Genomic DNA, 16,679 nt, shown 5'->3' on the forward strand with positions numbered 1-16,679 from the left:
CTAGCAGGACATGGCATTCAAATGAAAACAGTACACTTGATCTTGCAGCACAGAGATCCAGTGATCTCACAATGTTTCTCTTTTTCATCCCAGAACTCCCAGAATATGTCTCCAGGACTCCAATTGTGAAGTTCCAGTTCTCAAATCAAAACTGCATATTCTAGTATATTCTCTAGAATGACTTACTGCCAGCTAGTTTGAATAAACTAGTTTCAATTCTTAGGCTGATTCACTGGAATTCAGACTATACAAAAGAGCTCTTTACAAACCTATTAGTTGAATGCTCCACATGTCTCTTTCTTGAGCAACAAGAATATGCGAGAATTTTAAACATGTCTGTGAAGGCACTACCATCAGGTGGTTTTGTGATGAAGAAACTCTGACCACATAAGAAAACCATGAATGAAATCCCAATGCAAACTGTTGGGATGCTATATCCAATAACAAAGCTCACGTTCTGTTGAATGTATGCAATGCCTCCCAGAGAGAGAATAGCTCCCAAGTTAATGCTCCAATAAAACCAATTAAAAAATCTTCTCGTGGCTTCTGGACCCCGATCTTTGACCTGAAAAAGATTAAAAACAAGTCATCAATTTCTGAACAAAATGTTTATTAGAATTCAATCAACCTACAGTGCACTGAAGAGCTTAGGTCTAATTTACAGTCATACTAAAATGATTCAAGTGTTTGGGGTTTAGCACAGTATTTGATGAAATGACACTGTACTGAGCTTCCCCATTACATCAATGACCTTCTAGAAGTTCAGTATTTGCATATAAAAGTTATCCAAGACTAAACTACACAGCTACCACAGAAACGCAGTTATTATTTCTGCTGCACTATATCTCATTTGGTCATTTCTCTAGAGAAAGTTCTCTCAAATTATTGCCCCACAAATCCATACAGAAGTTGAAATAACATTTTTTTTTAGTAGAGAAGTTAAATTATCTTAAAAAATGCATTACTAGTATTGCAACAACTGTTGCTTCCAGTTGAATACGTGTAACAGTTACTGTATTCCACTTTCAAAGTCTCAGATGATTATTTGGTGATTAAAGCACACATTTTCAGTTCTAGTTGCTCTCATTAGAACACAAACTGAAGACCTGCCATTCTGACCTTTTTAAAAAATCAGAAATTAAATTCAGGTTGCTTGAGATACCACAAGGCCCCAGTAAACATTAGCCTTTCTATCAAATCAGCACTGTTTATAATGCCTTTTTTTCCTGCTTGAATTCTATCTCAATGTCTCTCCAGTCAAACTAAAGACATCGCTGGTTTATAGAATTTGTCCTGTACAAGCTACACATTCGATGTTGCCTACTATAAGTAACGCTATGGTTTGTGATTAAGTCACAGAAACTCAGTATAACTCATAAGATATGTGTATAACTCATAGGATATAATGTAAGAAGAATTATACAAGCTGAAATTTGAAATACATAAAGATCAACTTGTCTGCAGAAGAATCCCTAACACCCTGTTTGTCACTGTTTTATGACCAAAAGTCCATTAACAGCGACTAGTGAATCAGTGGTATGTGCCAGTCTTGCTGAGTAAGCTGTTTTTTGATTTCTAGTTACAAATTTCCCTTCCTCATTTGCCTGACCTTCAAAAGATTTACGTTTACTTTGTAATATAGAAAGCAAGCTATGTCTGGAAATACATTTTTAACATTGTCAGTTCTGATTTCAGGTTTCTCGGCTGATGCCCAAACCCATCTGTATTATTTAACCAAGATTAACAAAAGAAATATTAGAGCATCTCTTTGTATGCATAGTTAATAGCATTGTTAGGCATTCAAGTTTGTCTGTTAGCATGTCAAATACAAACTCAAAGCCTAAATCCAGGGAATTCTCCCCTGCAAGTTTTAAACTTTGTACTCCTTCTAATCTTAATAGTCACCATGCATGTTTTCAGTAGTCTATCAGCCTTATAAATCCCAAAGGGCAGCAGGGCATTAGCAAATAACTGCATGATAAACAGAATGCTCCAACTTCTATGAAAAATTAGCAAACTATTTTATTAAGTTTCCATTTCCTCATCATGAAATCATTTCTCTCATCCTTACTGCAAGCAGATAACTTTGCATCCTGTCTTAGACATGAGCAAGCTCACTTGTATGTGAAGAAAAGCAGGAAGATTAAAACAAACTTTGATAAAGAAAACCTCTAAGAGCAGGCTTGCCCCCCCGCCTTACTTCCACAGACCTCTGTGGTATCCTCCTCTTAGTCTTTTCAAAGCTAGGAAGCTGTGAACTGCTTAGTGATTCCTTGCAAGGAAACCATTGACCACATCTGTGGCCCTTTTCTGAAACTTCCCTCCCCTTCTCCTGTATGCTTTTTGAAATAGAGTGACCAAAAGGGAATACAATGTTCATGAGACAAAAACACCACAGACTTACAGTGAAAAGAATCCATTTTCTGCTTCATTATACATGCACTAAAAATCAAATCACAGCCATGTCTGAAATTCCAGTATGGCATTTTATTGACCAACATTAACAACTGTTAATAAAAAAATCACTCTGAACTGGCTGATGGAATACCTGGTCAAAGTGAAAGAGCTACAAACACATCTCCACAACCACAACCAGAAAATGCAATAGAGTTAAAAGGCAATCTTTGTACTTCCTTTCAAACATTGGATTGGTTGTCTAAAATATTAACTATATTACATTTACAGAGGACTACCTGAAGTTTCCCTCTGCTGGCTATTACTTGAGCTGTGTGACAACATAAAATAATTTGTTTACTCTCATCGTAAGTGTTAATTGAACAGACAACAAATATTTATTTCATAGAAAGCTATCTCTTCTCTTACTAATACTGTAGATGCTACATTTTAATAAGGGATCAAAAAGGCGAAAACTATGTTGGAATGTTATTTTTTTAATTGGGTACAAATTTTTTTCACAATATGCTCCCTTTCTTCTGTATCCTTGCATTATTTTCAATCATTCAGGCAGAAAGAAAAATTTATCACTCCCTCTGCTCAGTTTCCCCAGTGTTCAAGCACAGCAGCACTCTCCTTGCAGTACTGGCTCCACCGGCTTCATTACATTCTCAATGACCTACTGGTGGCTGCAGTAGGAAAGCAAATGCGCACAAATAGTACAAGATGGTGTGGATCCTGGATCGAATTTGTCCTACGGGCTAAAGGTTCCACATCCCTGCACTGAAAGTTAAAATTGGTACACTTGAAAGATTTTGTTCTCATTACAACAAAATAACTACATACCAGTAGTAGTGCCTAACAGATATGAAAAAGGTCACCTTCCTACATTTAGCATCGTTTGGTCAAACTCCTTACATCAGACCAACATCAGTGAAATGCCACAGCTGAAGTGCAACGCTTCCAATCACTAAATAAGGGCACTGTAGTCGACTGTTTCAAAGATGCCCTGACTCAGATGAACATAAGCAAATATCTAATACACATAATTTAACTGTTCTAAATAACATACTCCTGCTTTCCAAATGAATTCCGATTCAGACATTTCCATAGAATATGCCAGTGTTCAGCAGCTTTCACTTATTCAGTTCAATTTCAACTGCATAATATCCAGTGCTGAATCTCCAGGCAACCACCATGCATTCTTCAAACCTTTCACACCTTTTTTTCCCACTAAATGGGACTCACACTAAGCCTACTAAGGAACAGTCCAGTGGTGCTTCTACTTTAATAAAAATACAGAATGACCTACCATCCTGAACAAGCAGCATCTCAATTACTCTAAATTTTCCTCCTTTAAATTATATGGCAAATCAGTTAAAAAACAAAACAAAACAAACAACAGCAGCAGCACCAAACAACAGAACAAAAGGAAATGAGGAACTCTTAGTGGTGTGGCCACAGCTGCATGGTCCAGATGTCATTGTTGCCAGCATACAGGTGCCCAGACAGGCTTCTAAAGAGGAAATAAAACAACCTTCCTATTTTCAAGACAGCTAACATGACTTTTTTTTTTTTTTTTTTTTTTTAAATCTAACCTAAACCCTGATTTTTCTGCAGTACAAAAGGGTGTTTTTCTTGATCATATAGTTACTATCCTGTACGTGTAAGGACTACAGTCAATCCAAAACTAAAAAGAAACAACAAAAAACAAACCTTCAGTTTTATGAGTGGAATATACAGAGCAATGGATTTCAAAACAATAAAGGAAGCAGTCTCAAAACTCACCATTCTTATACATAACAGTTATACTAGACTGATTAGGATCTGATGATATGCAGTTACCACCAGAGTTTTCATGCTAATGAATCCTGAATGCCAGGAACAACTACATTATGGGAACTGTGTACTCATTAGGTTTTTACAACCATTTTCAGCAGAGGACACACCACCTGTGTAACTGCCACACAATAGTCTCAACCAATTTAGGATATGAGGTTAACATCTTACCCTTCCACAACCATAACAAAATTCTAAATGCAGTAAAACAAAGAAAAATAAAGAATAACTTTGGTCTTCAGTTACCAAACCAGATGAAAAATATCTGATCAACAGCAACTCCAAAGCATAGCTGCCCCGAAAACTAATACCTAGACAGATCACTTGCTGAATTACTGCTCCCCTAGATTTTTCAACAGAATCATCTTTCCTAGGAGATGATCCAAATACCAAGACCAAGTCTTAACAGCTAGACACTAAATGAAATTACAGAGCTTAAATATTAGGATTCTATTAGAAAGATTCTCCAGATTTTTATGTAAAGTGCCAGGAATCTATACAAACATCATTGCTTCTTCATAACATATTATGTGCTTAGATGCTTTGCTTTGTCACAATGTAATTTCCTAGCTTTCTACATTTATTTATTATATTTAGTCTTAGAGAAGAAATCCCATGGATAACCATTTATCTTTGCCATTTCTAGAGTGAAACAAACTTGAAAACTTTTCCATATTCACATTTATCTGAATGGATCAGGAAACTAATCAGAAGCAACGCTGCTATATGAGAAACAAATTGTTTCTCAAGGATCTGAATTTTGCATTGACAAAACAAGTAATTCTTAACTAGTGCCTAGCACAGCATTGTGACAGCTGATTTCTGACGTCATCTTCTAATGATCTCAAGTATTTCCTAAACCACAACATTTCAAAGTTCCCAGTATGTCATCACCTTCCTTCTCTCCCTCTTCACATCATGACAGATCCAAATATTTGATCTCCTGTTTTAATTCACACAAAAGGAAAAGGAAGGTTTTTAAAAAGTTATTGACGTGACCAGTTTTCATTTGTTCCTGCAATTGACTGACAGTCACAAGTGACAAATGGAAAAAACAGCCCCAAATTTATCCCAATCAACTATGCAACTAACCACACAAGACACCAAGGATAAAGGCCAGGAAGCTTGCCCTTTTCCTTAAGTCTACAAAAGAAGGAGGAATAAGAACAATTTTCAGCAGCAGTTTTCGAATTCAGAGTTCAGATCTGTTCCATCACTACAGGCACCATTTATTCTTTGAAAGTCGACCTGGAGAGAGCTCAGTAACAGATTTACACTATACTACTAAGTAGCTACATAATTTCAAATTGTTATACTAAAAATTGGCCAATTCACATTTGCAGTTTGTTTCCTCTCACTACTCTCATATTTGTAAAAACAAAAACAGGTTAGTACTGCACATGTGAATGCCCCGACTTCAGTTTTCAGACTGTGATATGGAAACTCTTGGAGGTCCACGGTCTCCTTCTTAGAAAGTTCAACAACAACATCAACAACAGTAAGCAAAGCTGCAGTCAGTAGGCTTATTTTCTTTTTACAACCCTCCCCTTACCCCCGCCCCCATTCTTCCCCAGATACTGGGAAACTTCAGTTTTATGAATCAAAAAAAGGCTGAAGAACACTTTAAAGCCATCTTTATACCAGAAATGTGTGCAAGTGTCCTGCTCCGGTAAAACTACTGTAAAATCAACAGCTTTAACAGAGCTAGAAGAGTTTTTGCAGTTGCAGACTGATAGATTTAATGACTACAATAGCATTTTAAAAAGGAGAAATACTGCGGTTAAGACTAGCAATATATATTCACTATATATAAACCCAAACAGATTTGTGTATAATTAGAGCAATGGTTATAGCTGATACTAGATCAGTAATCTACCGCTACTGATTCTAATCTTGGCTATAAGGTTGAAGCTAAACCAGCTTTCATAATAAAGGGATATAGTCATATTGTGTCCCAACTGTAGAAAGTCACAAACTGCTGCATAGGAGAACAGGAAATGACTGCAAAGGCTTGCACTTGAAAGGGGAACTGGAAAGTGCCAGGTTTTATATATATCACATGCTTATAAACACTATTCTGAGAACCATGAGGTTCAGATTTAGATCAGCATGTTGGATCAATTTGCAGCTTTTAGAAAAAACACTCTTACTTATGAACATAATTAAGTAAAGCTAGTTTATAACTAGTTCGCAACAGCTAGTTTTTGCTGAACTGACTGTCAAAAGTTATTCAATACTCAGTCACTTGTAATAATATTTCTAAATGCATCTGTTTAACAGAAATTAAGAAATTACATCTTTTTAACTACAGAAAAAATACTAGAAGTCAGTTTCCGGTTCTCCAAACTTACAGCGATTCTTTTCTTCTAAGTACAAAAATCTTCATTAAATTTAGGTTCTCTGCCCAAGTTATAGATTATCGGTTAAAACCGAAAAGATTAGATGGTATTTCTTAAAGAGACTTGCAATAAAATGCAATTAACAACATCTGAAAACTGGCTTATGTCAGCTAAAGCGCATGATACACAATTCATAGTATTTCCCTCTGTTTGGTATTTAAGGGAAAGAGGACAAAGCTTATCAGCACAGATCCAACCAAAGCACGTTTGCATTGAATGCTGGCCTCTCAAGAATGCAATTCTGGAACACAGACTTCATTCTCAGCAATATATATCCACCTACCCAGCACTGTGCTACATTCCTATGCAGGGAGAAGCCACCCAAGAGAGCCCAAAAGTACGCAACAAGGTAAATGGTACGCTGTAATGTATTTAACAATAGATAAGCCAGCAAAACAGAAAAGGGGAAAAATCCAGTCCTCAGCAGAGCAATACTGATTATTAAGAACCAGAAAGAAAATTTATTCTGCTTCACCCTACATAAATCAATGTGAATTATCTACAACACTAGCCAAAAACTGCTTTCAATGAAATCCAGGGGGAAAAGCCTTAAAAAAAAAATAAAAAAAAGAAAGAAAGAAAGAAAGAAAAAGTAGCTACAACAGCTACATTTCCATTGGCAATGGTTCTTCTTTTACTCTCCTTCTGCCATTACTTATCTCTTATATTTAATGTTCATAAAGTGTTTTGAAGATAAGCAGTCTGTTTTGAAAAACACCTTACAAGATAAAGTTATATTAAAGCTATTTCACTTGATGGGCTTACGCTGGCTTAAACAGAACCAATACACAATCCTAGGCTATAATCATGTTTTACATTTATATACTACCTTTCACCCAGAACTCCAGAATTTATAATACGTGAAATGCCAAAGAATGACAAATGTAAACTGCACAACAGAGAATAGAGGTCCATTTGGCAAGGACGTTGTGGTAGATCCTACCTCTCACAAAGAATTTCATGGCATTTCTAATAGTTGCACTAACCAGAACTCAATGGGCCAGTAAATAGACATGTAACTGGATTAGAGATATTTTCCCTGCTTTGTCACCAAGAACTGTTCAGTTAGGAAAGCTTCTCAGTATCTAAGCATCTGAAATTGTCAATCTGTAAAGCAGAAATTTTACTCCAATTCAACACCTACAGTCAGCGTGCTGTATTACTTAGCTTAAGATTGTAAAAACCATATGCAGTAGCACACACCAGGTGACACTTAATTGTGAGCTGTGTGTCAAATAGTTTCTATGAAATCACCTGGTTCCGCAGCGATGGTCCAATGAGCGATCTCACTGAACTGGATCCAAATAAGGTCATTTGACAGGACATGTCCTTATGAGCGCAGGGAAATATCTACCATACTGAGAGCACCTTCCTACCCGTCATCTGCAGCAACATTTACCCACACAAAAACATCACTCAGGGGTGCAGCCCAGCATACATCTACTATGTTGAGAGCACCTTCCTACCCATCATCTGGAGCAACATTAGCCCACACAAAAACATCTCTCAAAGGTGCAGCCCAGTATACAGAGGCTACCTTGAGGCTAGAATAGTGTTTATTTATCCTATATTTATCACAGAAGGATGGTAAAAACTTCTGACCACGGCCCTAGAAGGCCCATTCTGTCCCTGTCAAAACTAAAGCAGGTATCAGATATTTCACCTGATCAGCTCTGAGATCCAATTAACTGAGTGCGAGCTCTGCAACAGGGGATATTTAACAATCCACCCAGCAGCTATGAAGCATTCAGCCCCGCTCCTCAAGACTGTGACAGCCTCCGCCAAATCAGGCGCCGCGCCTAAGGCAGAGGTGCAAGGAGACCAGGGGTCGCGAGGGATCGGAGTTCACCCGGATGCCGAGGTTACAGCTAGCAGAGCACAGCTCGCCGGCCTGTGCTACACAGGGGACCAGGCCGGCGCCCTCCGAGCCCCCCGCGGCCCGCAGAGCTGTCAGCGCGCTGCCCGCCCCACCCAGGCAACCCGGCGTGGACGACACTCGTCGCCCGGCCCAGATCTACCCCCGCAGACCACGACGGCAACGATACTTGACCTGGTCCGCCCCGAAAGGGGTGATGTTGGCCTTGACCGACCCGACGCCCAGCCCCACGAGGACCAGTCCCACGAAGGTGGCGGCGGCGCAGTAGCGGGTGGCTCCCGCCTGGGAGCAGGGCGCCGGGGTGGCGTTGGCCGCCGGAGAGGAGCAGTTCTCCACGGGCGACAGCGGGATGTCCCCGCAGAGGCCCTGGCGGGTGTGCGGCGCGGCGATGACGGGGAAGGCCAGCATGCCCAGCAGGTAGAGCGCCATGCTGAGCAGGATGGTGCCGAACTTGCCCAGCAGAGCGTCGGCCAGCCAGCCGCCGAAGGGCGACACCAGGTAGGTGATGCCCATGAAGAGCAGCAGGGCCTGGCTGGCCTGCGCCCCCTCCCAGCCGTAGGGAGGCCCATTGAGGAACAGCACCAGGTTGGAGGTGATGCCGTAGAAGGCCACTCGCTCCAGCAGCTCGGCCAGCAGCACGGCGGCGCAGGCCAGCCGCCGCCCCTCGAAGGCGCTGCCCGCCGCCCGCCCGCCGCCGCCGCCGCTGCTGCTGCTGCCGCTGCTGCCGCTGCCCAGTAAGGGGGTGCGCTCGCCCGGCTCGGCCTCCTCCATGACGGGGCCCCTTCCCTGCCCGGACCGGCCCGGCCGAGCCGCCGCCGCCGCGCTCCCCCCGGCCGCGCCCCGCTCCCCCGGGGAAACTTCGCCGCGACCGCCCGGCGCGGCGGGGCGGGGCGAGGCCGGGCGGCGCCGCGCCATTGGCTGAGGGCGCTGTCGCTCCCCCGGCGGCGCGGTCACGTGGCCGGAGCGGCGGCAGCGGGCCGGAAGTAGCGGCAGTGGGGGAGGGGCGCTCCGTGAGGAGCGGGCGCCGGCGGGCTGCTGCTCGGCGCGGGGCCGGGGCCGGGGCCGGGGCCGGGGCCGGGAACGGGAACCCCGGAGCTTTCCCGCGGAAGGGAGGCGGCCGCTTCCTCCCCGCAGGTCGCACCTTGCGATTCCCCGAGGGCCTCAAGCGGGGTAAAGAGGGCGAGGAGCGGGGTCGCGGCAGGGAAGGTCGGTTTAACGCTTATTTCCTGCTCTGGTTCGGCCGGGAATAAAGTTTCAGGCATCAGCGAGACTATGTGTCTGTATGAGTGACACTTAGCTTGCACACCTTCGTGTTCGAGCCACTGTTCTCTCATTTTTTCCTGCAATAACAACAAAATCAAAATGTAATTTGTTTTCTTACTTTACTTCCCAGCTGGCAGAGCAAAAACACTTGGAAAGATAAATAGAATTGTCACGGTAAATTCACCATCCTGTAGAAAAATGTAATTGAATGTTGTGTGCTGTTGTTCACGTTGGTGTGTGGTGATGTGGCGCGCCATCGGCATCCGCAGCGTGTTAGGCCGTGAAGGAGCAACCCCTGGAAACGTGGTTTAGATCTGCTGTCTGAAGGTACGCCTCTCTGAGGGGAGCTTGGAGTAATAATATGTCACAGGGATGTGTGAAGAAATTAAAGCCTTAGTTTTGAAGGGAAGAAACCAGGTGGTAAAAAGAGAACATCCCTTAGTGGCCCTAAGACTGGGGCCCTTGATATTCTGTACAACCATTGCCTGTGTTGAGTTAAAGGTCATGAAAGTATTCATATTCATTTGTCCTCAATGGTGAGCTTAAGTCATTAATGATCCTAAAGTCATAGTTTTGGCTTCAACAAAGTGGAAAAACACTCTCTGCATGTTTCCAATAAAAAGGTAGACTGATTGACATCATCTAGTTACACTCAACATCTAGGTATGACTTAAATTTTTATAAGACACTATATAACAGCCTTGTTAACTGAGCAGCACATGCTTATAAGAAGAAACATACTCATTTAATGATAGGCCTTTGTAAATAACATATGCCATGGAAGTGACGCATTAAATGTATTTGCTCACTTTTTACATTTCATGACAAAGGGCAATGACAAAAATACAACTAGCTGTAGAGAGATCTCCCTTTTTTAAAAAAAACATTGTAACTGATTTCATAATTTAAAAAACTACATTTCAGCTTTGTCTACCTTAGTACAGTTTTTCATACCAATCCCTCCAGTTGCTACTTGTGTGGTTATATTTTTCTAAATGGTTTAGTAGTATTCCCCAGAGAATGCCAAGTAAATAACCTCAATTTGCATTATTTTATGTTTTAACATAAAGATATTACAGTAGGCCCTTCATAATTTATCTCAGCAGGTGTGGTGACATTTTGTATTGGCTGACCAAACAAATGTTTAAAAATACCTAGCAACGCTGACTAGTATTTGAGATGCACATTATAAAAATGTTATTTACTTATTCAGCTACTAAGTAGTCTCAATGAAATTTGAAAGCTGTCATATCCACCTGAACTTTCTGTCTTTGGTAGCTTCAGGAAGGTAATTTTTAACTTTTCTCCAAACAAAAATAGTTACAGTATATTTAAAAATCCTACATTAAGATATATCCATGATGAATATACCACCATTGGTATATTCACCATCACTAATGCCATTTGGTGATGCATAGGAATAATGTTTTTTTCCCATGGAAAGACAACATTTTATGAAGGATTTGAGTGACAACTGATCAAAGTAGGGAGACTTTAAAATATGAATTAAGAGAGGAAGAATTTCCCCCCCCCCTCCTTTTCTTAGTTAGGAATCCACAAAGAAAGTCATAACCCTTTCTTTGAATACAAGGAGTGCACCCATGTCTATCTAGTAATGAATTTAATGTATGTATTTGTTTTCAAAGACACAGCAATATTTAATGCTGCAAAGATTCTTAGATTGTTAATTCCGTCAGTCAAGCTGTATATAGATCATAAAAAAAACCCCAGTATTATTGTTATAATAAATACTACCATAATGTTAAGGCCTTCCTCATTTGTCTCAGGTCTTTAGTGGCACAGACCACGTCTACTTTGGTGTTAACATTTTTATGATAAATATTTTCTTACCTGTAAGAAATGTTTTTAAATTAAACACTAAATCTCTTGTATAGCTTTTGCCTGTGTTTTGAGCTAACAGTGGTAAAAAGTTAGAATGGCCTAGTAATTTTTAATTAAATAGATACCATGCAGATAATAAACACATCTTCATTTTAACCAAAACCCTGACTTTCTGGGCATTGCTACATATCCTGCTTTAGGCTATGCAACTGGAAAATGCCCCTGCTTTGTCTAAAAGACAGGCAGCTGTATAAGCTTCATGCAGTAAGTGTGAAACATTATGTGTCTGTTAGACTGACATTGTGGCAGCTGTGTTCCCTTCCTTTTTGAAACAGATGGCTCTTGCTAGGTTTGAAGGTGATCAGGACTCTCAAAAGTCCAGTTATGTGTGGTACAGGCCACTTAAAACAAACTTCAAAGCTAAAATTCTGGCTATGTTGACAGAAATCCGTCTAAATTTCAGTGGAATTGGGATTTTGTGCCAAGTCTCAGAAATGCCTTCTAAAATGATGATGAAAATAGCGTGATTCTGCCTACCCTTGAATTAGCAGTTATGCTATTTTTCAGCATTTATGCAAGATTTATTACTGTTAACATCTAAGTTGAAGCCAGCGTTTTTAGCCTGGATGGACATTAAAATGGTGTGAGCAATGTGTTGTGCTGAATAATTTGTAAGTGTTATTGCTGAGATTTTGCAAATCTCAGGCAGTTGAGCGTAGCTCTATAGCATGAAGCCCAAAACACAAAAATGCTAACAAAATGGTTGTAATTTACCTGAATGCACTCCAATGTATAGTTTGTTGCTTCTAACCCCCCAATTTGTGAATATCTGCCATCCCCAGAGATCCATACAAGTTATTTGATGAACTATTGTTTTTAGAATTGCTAAGCAGAAGAGCCTTTTTCTGTGACTGGAGAATTTTTCTCCCTCTACCTGGTATTGAAACTTGAAGAGTAAGTCAATATTAACTGGCATTGCAGTTTGCTGCTCTAAGGCTGTGCAAGATGGTCAATGTAAGTGTCTGTGGATTGCATCAGAAAATTGGGCTAGGTTTAAAGTATCCTAGCAAAAAGGTGAGCTTTCTGTCAGATCCGGCCTTCCTTTCAGGGGCCTATCTCACTGTCACCAATGCCTCAACTCTTTCTCAATGTTTTTACAAAATGCTGAATCAAGTTGAAGGCTGTGGATATCTGCAGTCAGCCACCTGGCCCCTATCAATCTCCCAAGAGGCTAAGACTGGCCTCCCAGTTTTACTGCCTGGTGCCCCACCCAGCTGTTCTTAGCTCCTTACTGAGTTTCTGCTTATTATTGGGGTTTATCCGGGGATCCTGTCGTCTTGGTCCCAAGTTCAGGCTCTGTCTTTGCCCTTTCCCTTGTCTTGTGCATCTTAGGCTCTGCTTTGTCGTTTGTCCTTCCTGGTGTTCAGGCTGGTCTCCGACTGTGCCGTTGCCTTGTCCTTTGGACTAGTATATTCCTCTGGCATTTTTGGTTGTTGGCAGCTGATCCATGATGAGCTGCTTCACCGCTCCTGCACTGAAAGCTAACCACCTGGGCCTGGAGGGCACCTGGCGACGTGGCGGAGCTGAGACTCCTGCAGACAGCAGCCTTCCCCTGCAGTTCTTCCCTGGAGGCCGCTTGCGCGCGCAACACATTTCTTAAGCCTTCTTGGAGGCTGCGATCTGAGCGAACCGACCTGGTCACCGTCCAGGGAAAACACGGTTGGGGAGAGGGCCCAAACCCGCCGCAGTGAGAGAGGGGGGAGCTGCCGGCCGCAGCAGGCCGGGAGGCGATGCCAAGGCCGCGCTCCCGCTCTGCCCCGGCGCGGGGGCAGAGGCGGCGGGCGCGGCGCTCCCGGGCGGCCCCGGGCGGCGGCGGCGGGGCAGGTGGCGGAGCCGCTCCGCGGCGCCGTTTCCGGGAGGTGCGCGGGGCCGCCATGAGGCTGCTGCTGCTGGCGTGCCTGCGGGCGCAGACCGGCAACGCCACCACCGCCGCCAGGATACAGTAAGTGCCGTCCCGTCCGCTCCGCTCCCCGCGGCGGGCGAGGGGCGCTGCGGCCGCCGCCGCCATTCGGGGCTGCGGCGCGGCGCACGCAGGCGGCTCCGCCGGCCTCCGCCCGCAGCGCCGGCGCTGAGCGGGGCCCCCCGCGGGAGGCGGCCGCTCCGCCCCGCCGGGCCGCCCGCGGCCGGGCCCCGCGGGAGGCGGCAGCGCCGCCCGAGGAGCCTGAGCCTCAGCGCGCTCCGGCGTGCGGGTCCGTGCGGGAGCCGTGCCGCAGCGGCGGGCGCTCCCGCCGGGGCTGCGGTGGCCGCGGGGGGCGGGAGCTGTCCAAGCCGTGCCTCTGCCCGGCGTGGAAATTATTTGGACAAGCAGCGCTGTATAAATATGCGCTGCTCTTGCCACTATTTACCTTTTTTATTCTGTGAAACGCGGAAAGAGGACATGACAGCGCGTTTCTGGGGACTTTGCTCTGCACCTGAGGCTTATTCAGGGGAGAAAAAAAGAGTCACCATGAAAAGTAAAACAATTTCAACAATTTCTCAAGGCTTTGTCCTCTTGAGGTCTGAAGTAAGGACTTGGTTGCTTCTGGCATGGCAAAGAGTCATCCGTAGCTTAGTGTTCTTCTTGCTAGCATGTATTTTAGCACGCTGCTATTACAAGCTTTCCCTGACCCTGGTCTGGGTATTATCACACCTCAGTGTTAAACATAGAAATAATCTGTTGACACTGTTTAAGGTTTCATGCTTGTCAGGTCATACTGTGTTTAGTCTTAGATTTGTCTAGAGCTACTTTGTCAGAAAAGATAGTGGTGGAACACGCTTGCTATCTTGTTTCAGTCATGCAAGCAAAAGAGCAGAGAAGGCTGAAATTTTCTGTATTTTTGTTAGAACAATTATTAGTAAAATGTTGGCGTAAAACAAATATGTGCTTATGTTTTCAATATACACTTTTACCTATACACATCAGTGCAGAATTAGTGGGTGGTGGTTTGTGTGGCATTCATTTCCTGTCACCTTTTATCTTCTGCTGTCACTGGATAAAACAAGACGTCTTGGGGATGTCTATGCTCCTTTTTCCTCCATAAAATTATTTCTTCTACCTTTTGAGCAAATCAGGTATTCACTTTGACTTTGAGAACAGTCAGACAGAAGCTGGGACTGTGGAGCAGGTCAGAGAGAACCTGATGGAGAGCTGGCTTTGTATCATTTGAATCTGTAGCTTTCACACAAGTTAAGCTAATTCTGAATAAACCGGTCAAACAAGTATCCGTGTATTCTTTTATGTGTAATTTACATTGACTTTAATTAAACAGAGATGGATTATGATTTTGTGAAGATCAAGACACGGTGGTTTAGCTAGATACCTTTACCAGAGTCACAGTCTCTAGCAGTTGTGGTTAGCCTGCTCCAGCTGTGATTCGTGTGCACGGCGGCCTACGTTAATGTGTTTAGTACAAAAGAGGGCACACACCGGGTGAGATACAGCAGCTCAGTTGACAGATGGTTTAACATACTACCTTATTAGCCGCAAATGATTGCTTTATGTGAACACATCTGCAGTGACCTGTGCAGAGTACACCAACATACTTTAGCATCCTATTGCTCTACAGACATGCTTTAAATAAAATGGATGGTACTTTCTCAAGTACATAAACCCTCAAACTGAAAGAAAGGAATGAATGAAAGATCAATTAATTAATGTTCACAATAAAGGTGAATAAAGGATTCTAATAGTGTTTGAGAATTGGTAACTTGTAACGTATCACGTGCAGTTGCTATCTTATCTCCATGAGTAGTTTATAGTAGTAAAGGAGCTCATTTAGAGGGGAAGGAAAGTCTGGTCAGAATAAGGAGTATTTGCTAGCAATCAAGTCCATCTGCTTGACTAAAAGACTAGTCAGTGACTACTATTACTAAAGCAATCTTACACAGATGTTTCGTCTTTTCTTACTTAGCAGTAAGAAGGAACAGAAATAGAATTACTTGATTATTTACAAGATTTAGGTGGAGTATTTTGTAAATATGTGAATATCTTTTGGAGAGGGATTGTTTCAGTTCCTATTTGAAATAGGATGTTTTAAATAGCAATTTTGTAAACTGCCAGGTAATCAACTGCAAAAGAATTAAATCCCCAAATTCAGTAAATTGTAACTTATCGTTCCTTTTTACAATTATTTTTCAATGTGGACATTTATTGGAGTAATTCTGAGCCCCAACTCTTCTCTTTAGTCTTACCCAACCTAGGATCACTAAAATCACACTGGAGAGTACTTGCACAGCAAAAGGTTCTCTAGGTTTTCTTTCGTTTGTGCCGGGTAATGAGAGGTCTTTTACCTACTTACCTAAGCTTGCACAGGTGCTGGTAAATTATTGCTGTTGTTCATGTGTCTGTTCCTAAGGCAGGACAGCTGCAAAGGGCAGGCACTCATCCTCCCCCTTTGGAACTGGTATTCACTCAGTCACATTGCCTGCACATGGTACATCCTGCATTTCAAATGTTTTGCGCAGCTGGATCTATTTATAAGGCAGAACTGCACTTTGCAGAATTACTTTCCATTTCCAAAAGGGCCATTGCTGATTTCAGAATGTAGAGATGGAAGGAATGTCTGTCATGCCCACAATTTTTTATTTCTGCTCTTATTCACAGTAGATTTTATCCCTACTTCTTTCAGGACAAAACAAATTGTCTGTGTCCTTTAAAGGAGACGTTTGAGGCAGAGAGAAATAAAAGAGAAAAATACTTTGCTTTAACAAGCATGAAAAATTAAGGCAATTTGCAATGAGAAAGGAAGATTGAGCTGGGCTTCTGTGGAAACTATGATTTCAACTCTTGCAATTCCATCAACTTCTGTGGGAATTGTGAGTATTCAGCTGTGGTTAAGTCTCAAAAAAGTGAGTGGAAGTTATTCTACTAACTTAATAAGCTTTGGATTGTGCTGTATAGATTTAACAATAGTTTATGCATAGCTGCTTTACAGAACAGATGGCCTGGGGAAAGAGATAAGTAATATTTTTAGATGAAGCCTATTTTATGCTATTCAAAAAGTGTCTATTGATCTACCTACCAGGAA

At 42.4% G+C, this 16,679-nt stretch overlaps 2 protein-coding genes across 2 annotated transcripts in view; one reads left to right on the forward strand and one right to left on the reverse strand.

Annotated features, from left to right (window-relative positions):
• The window catches only part of SLC15A4 (solute carrier family 15 member 4), a 30,056-nt gene extending 20,727 nt beyond the window's left edge, over positions 1–9,329 (reverse strand). The window contains exons 1-2 of the mRNA XM_062589983.1: positions 8,683–9,329; positions 270–565 (exon numbers count right to left, since the gene is read on the reverse strand). Coding sequence (XP_062445967.1) covers positions 270–565; positions 8,683–9,279 — 893 coding nt within the window. The 5' untranslated portion in view covers positions 9,280–9,329. The remainder of the gene's footprint in view (positions 1–269; positions 566–8,682) is intronic.
• A 290-nt stretch (positions 9,330–9,619) lies between these two features.
• GLT1D1 (glycosyltransferase 1 domain containing 1) overlaps positions 9,620–16,679 on the forward strand; it is a gene marked incomplete at its 5' end in the record, with an annotated part of 63,525 nt that continues 56,465 nt past the window's right edge. The window contains one exon of the mRNA XM_062590356.1: positions 9,620–9,642. Within this exon, the coding sequence (XP_062446340.1) occupies positions 9,620–9,642 (23 nt within the window). The remainder of the gene's footprint in view (positions 9,643–16,679) is intronic.

Source organism: Rhea pennata, chromosome 17 (assembly GCF_028389875.1).
Source record: "Rhea pennata isolate bPtePen1 chromosome 17, bPtePen1.pri, whole genome shotgun sequence".
In the NCBI taxonomy this organism is placed as follows: Eukaryota; Metazoa; Chordata; class Aves; order Rheiformes; family Rheidae; genus Rhea; species Rhea pennata.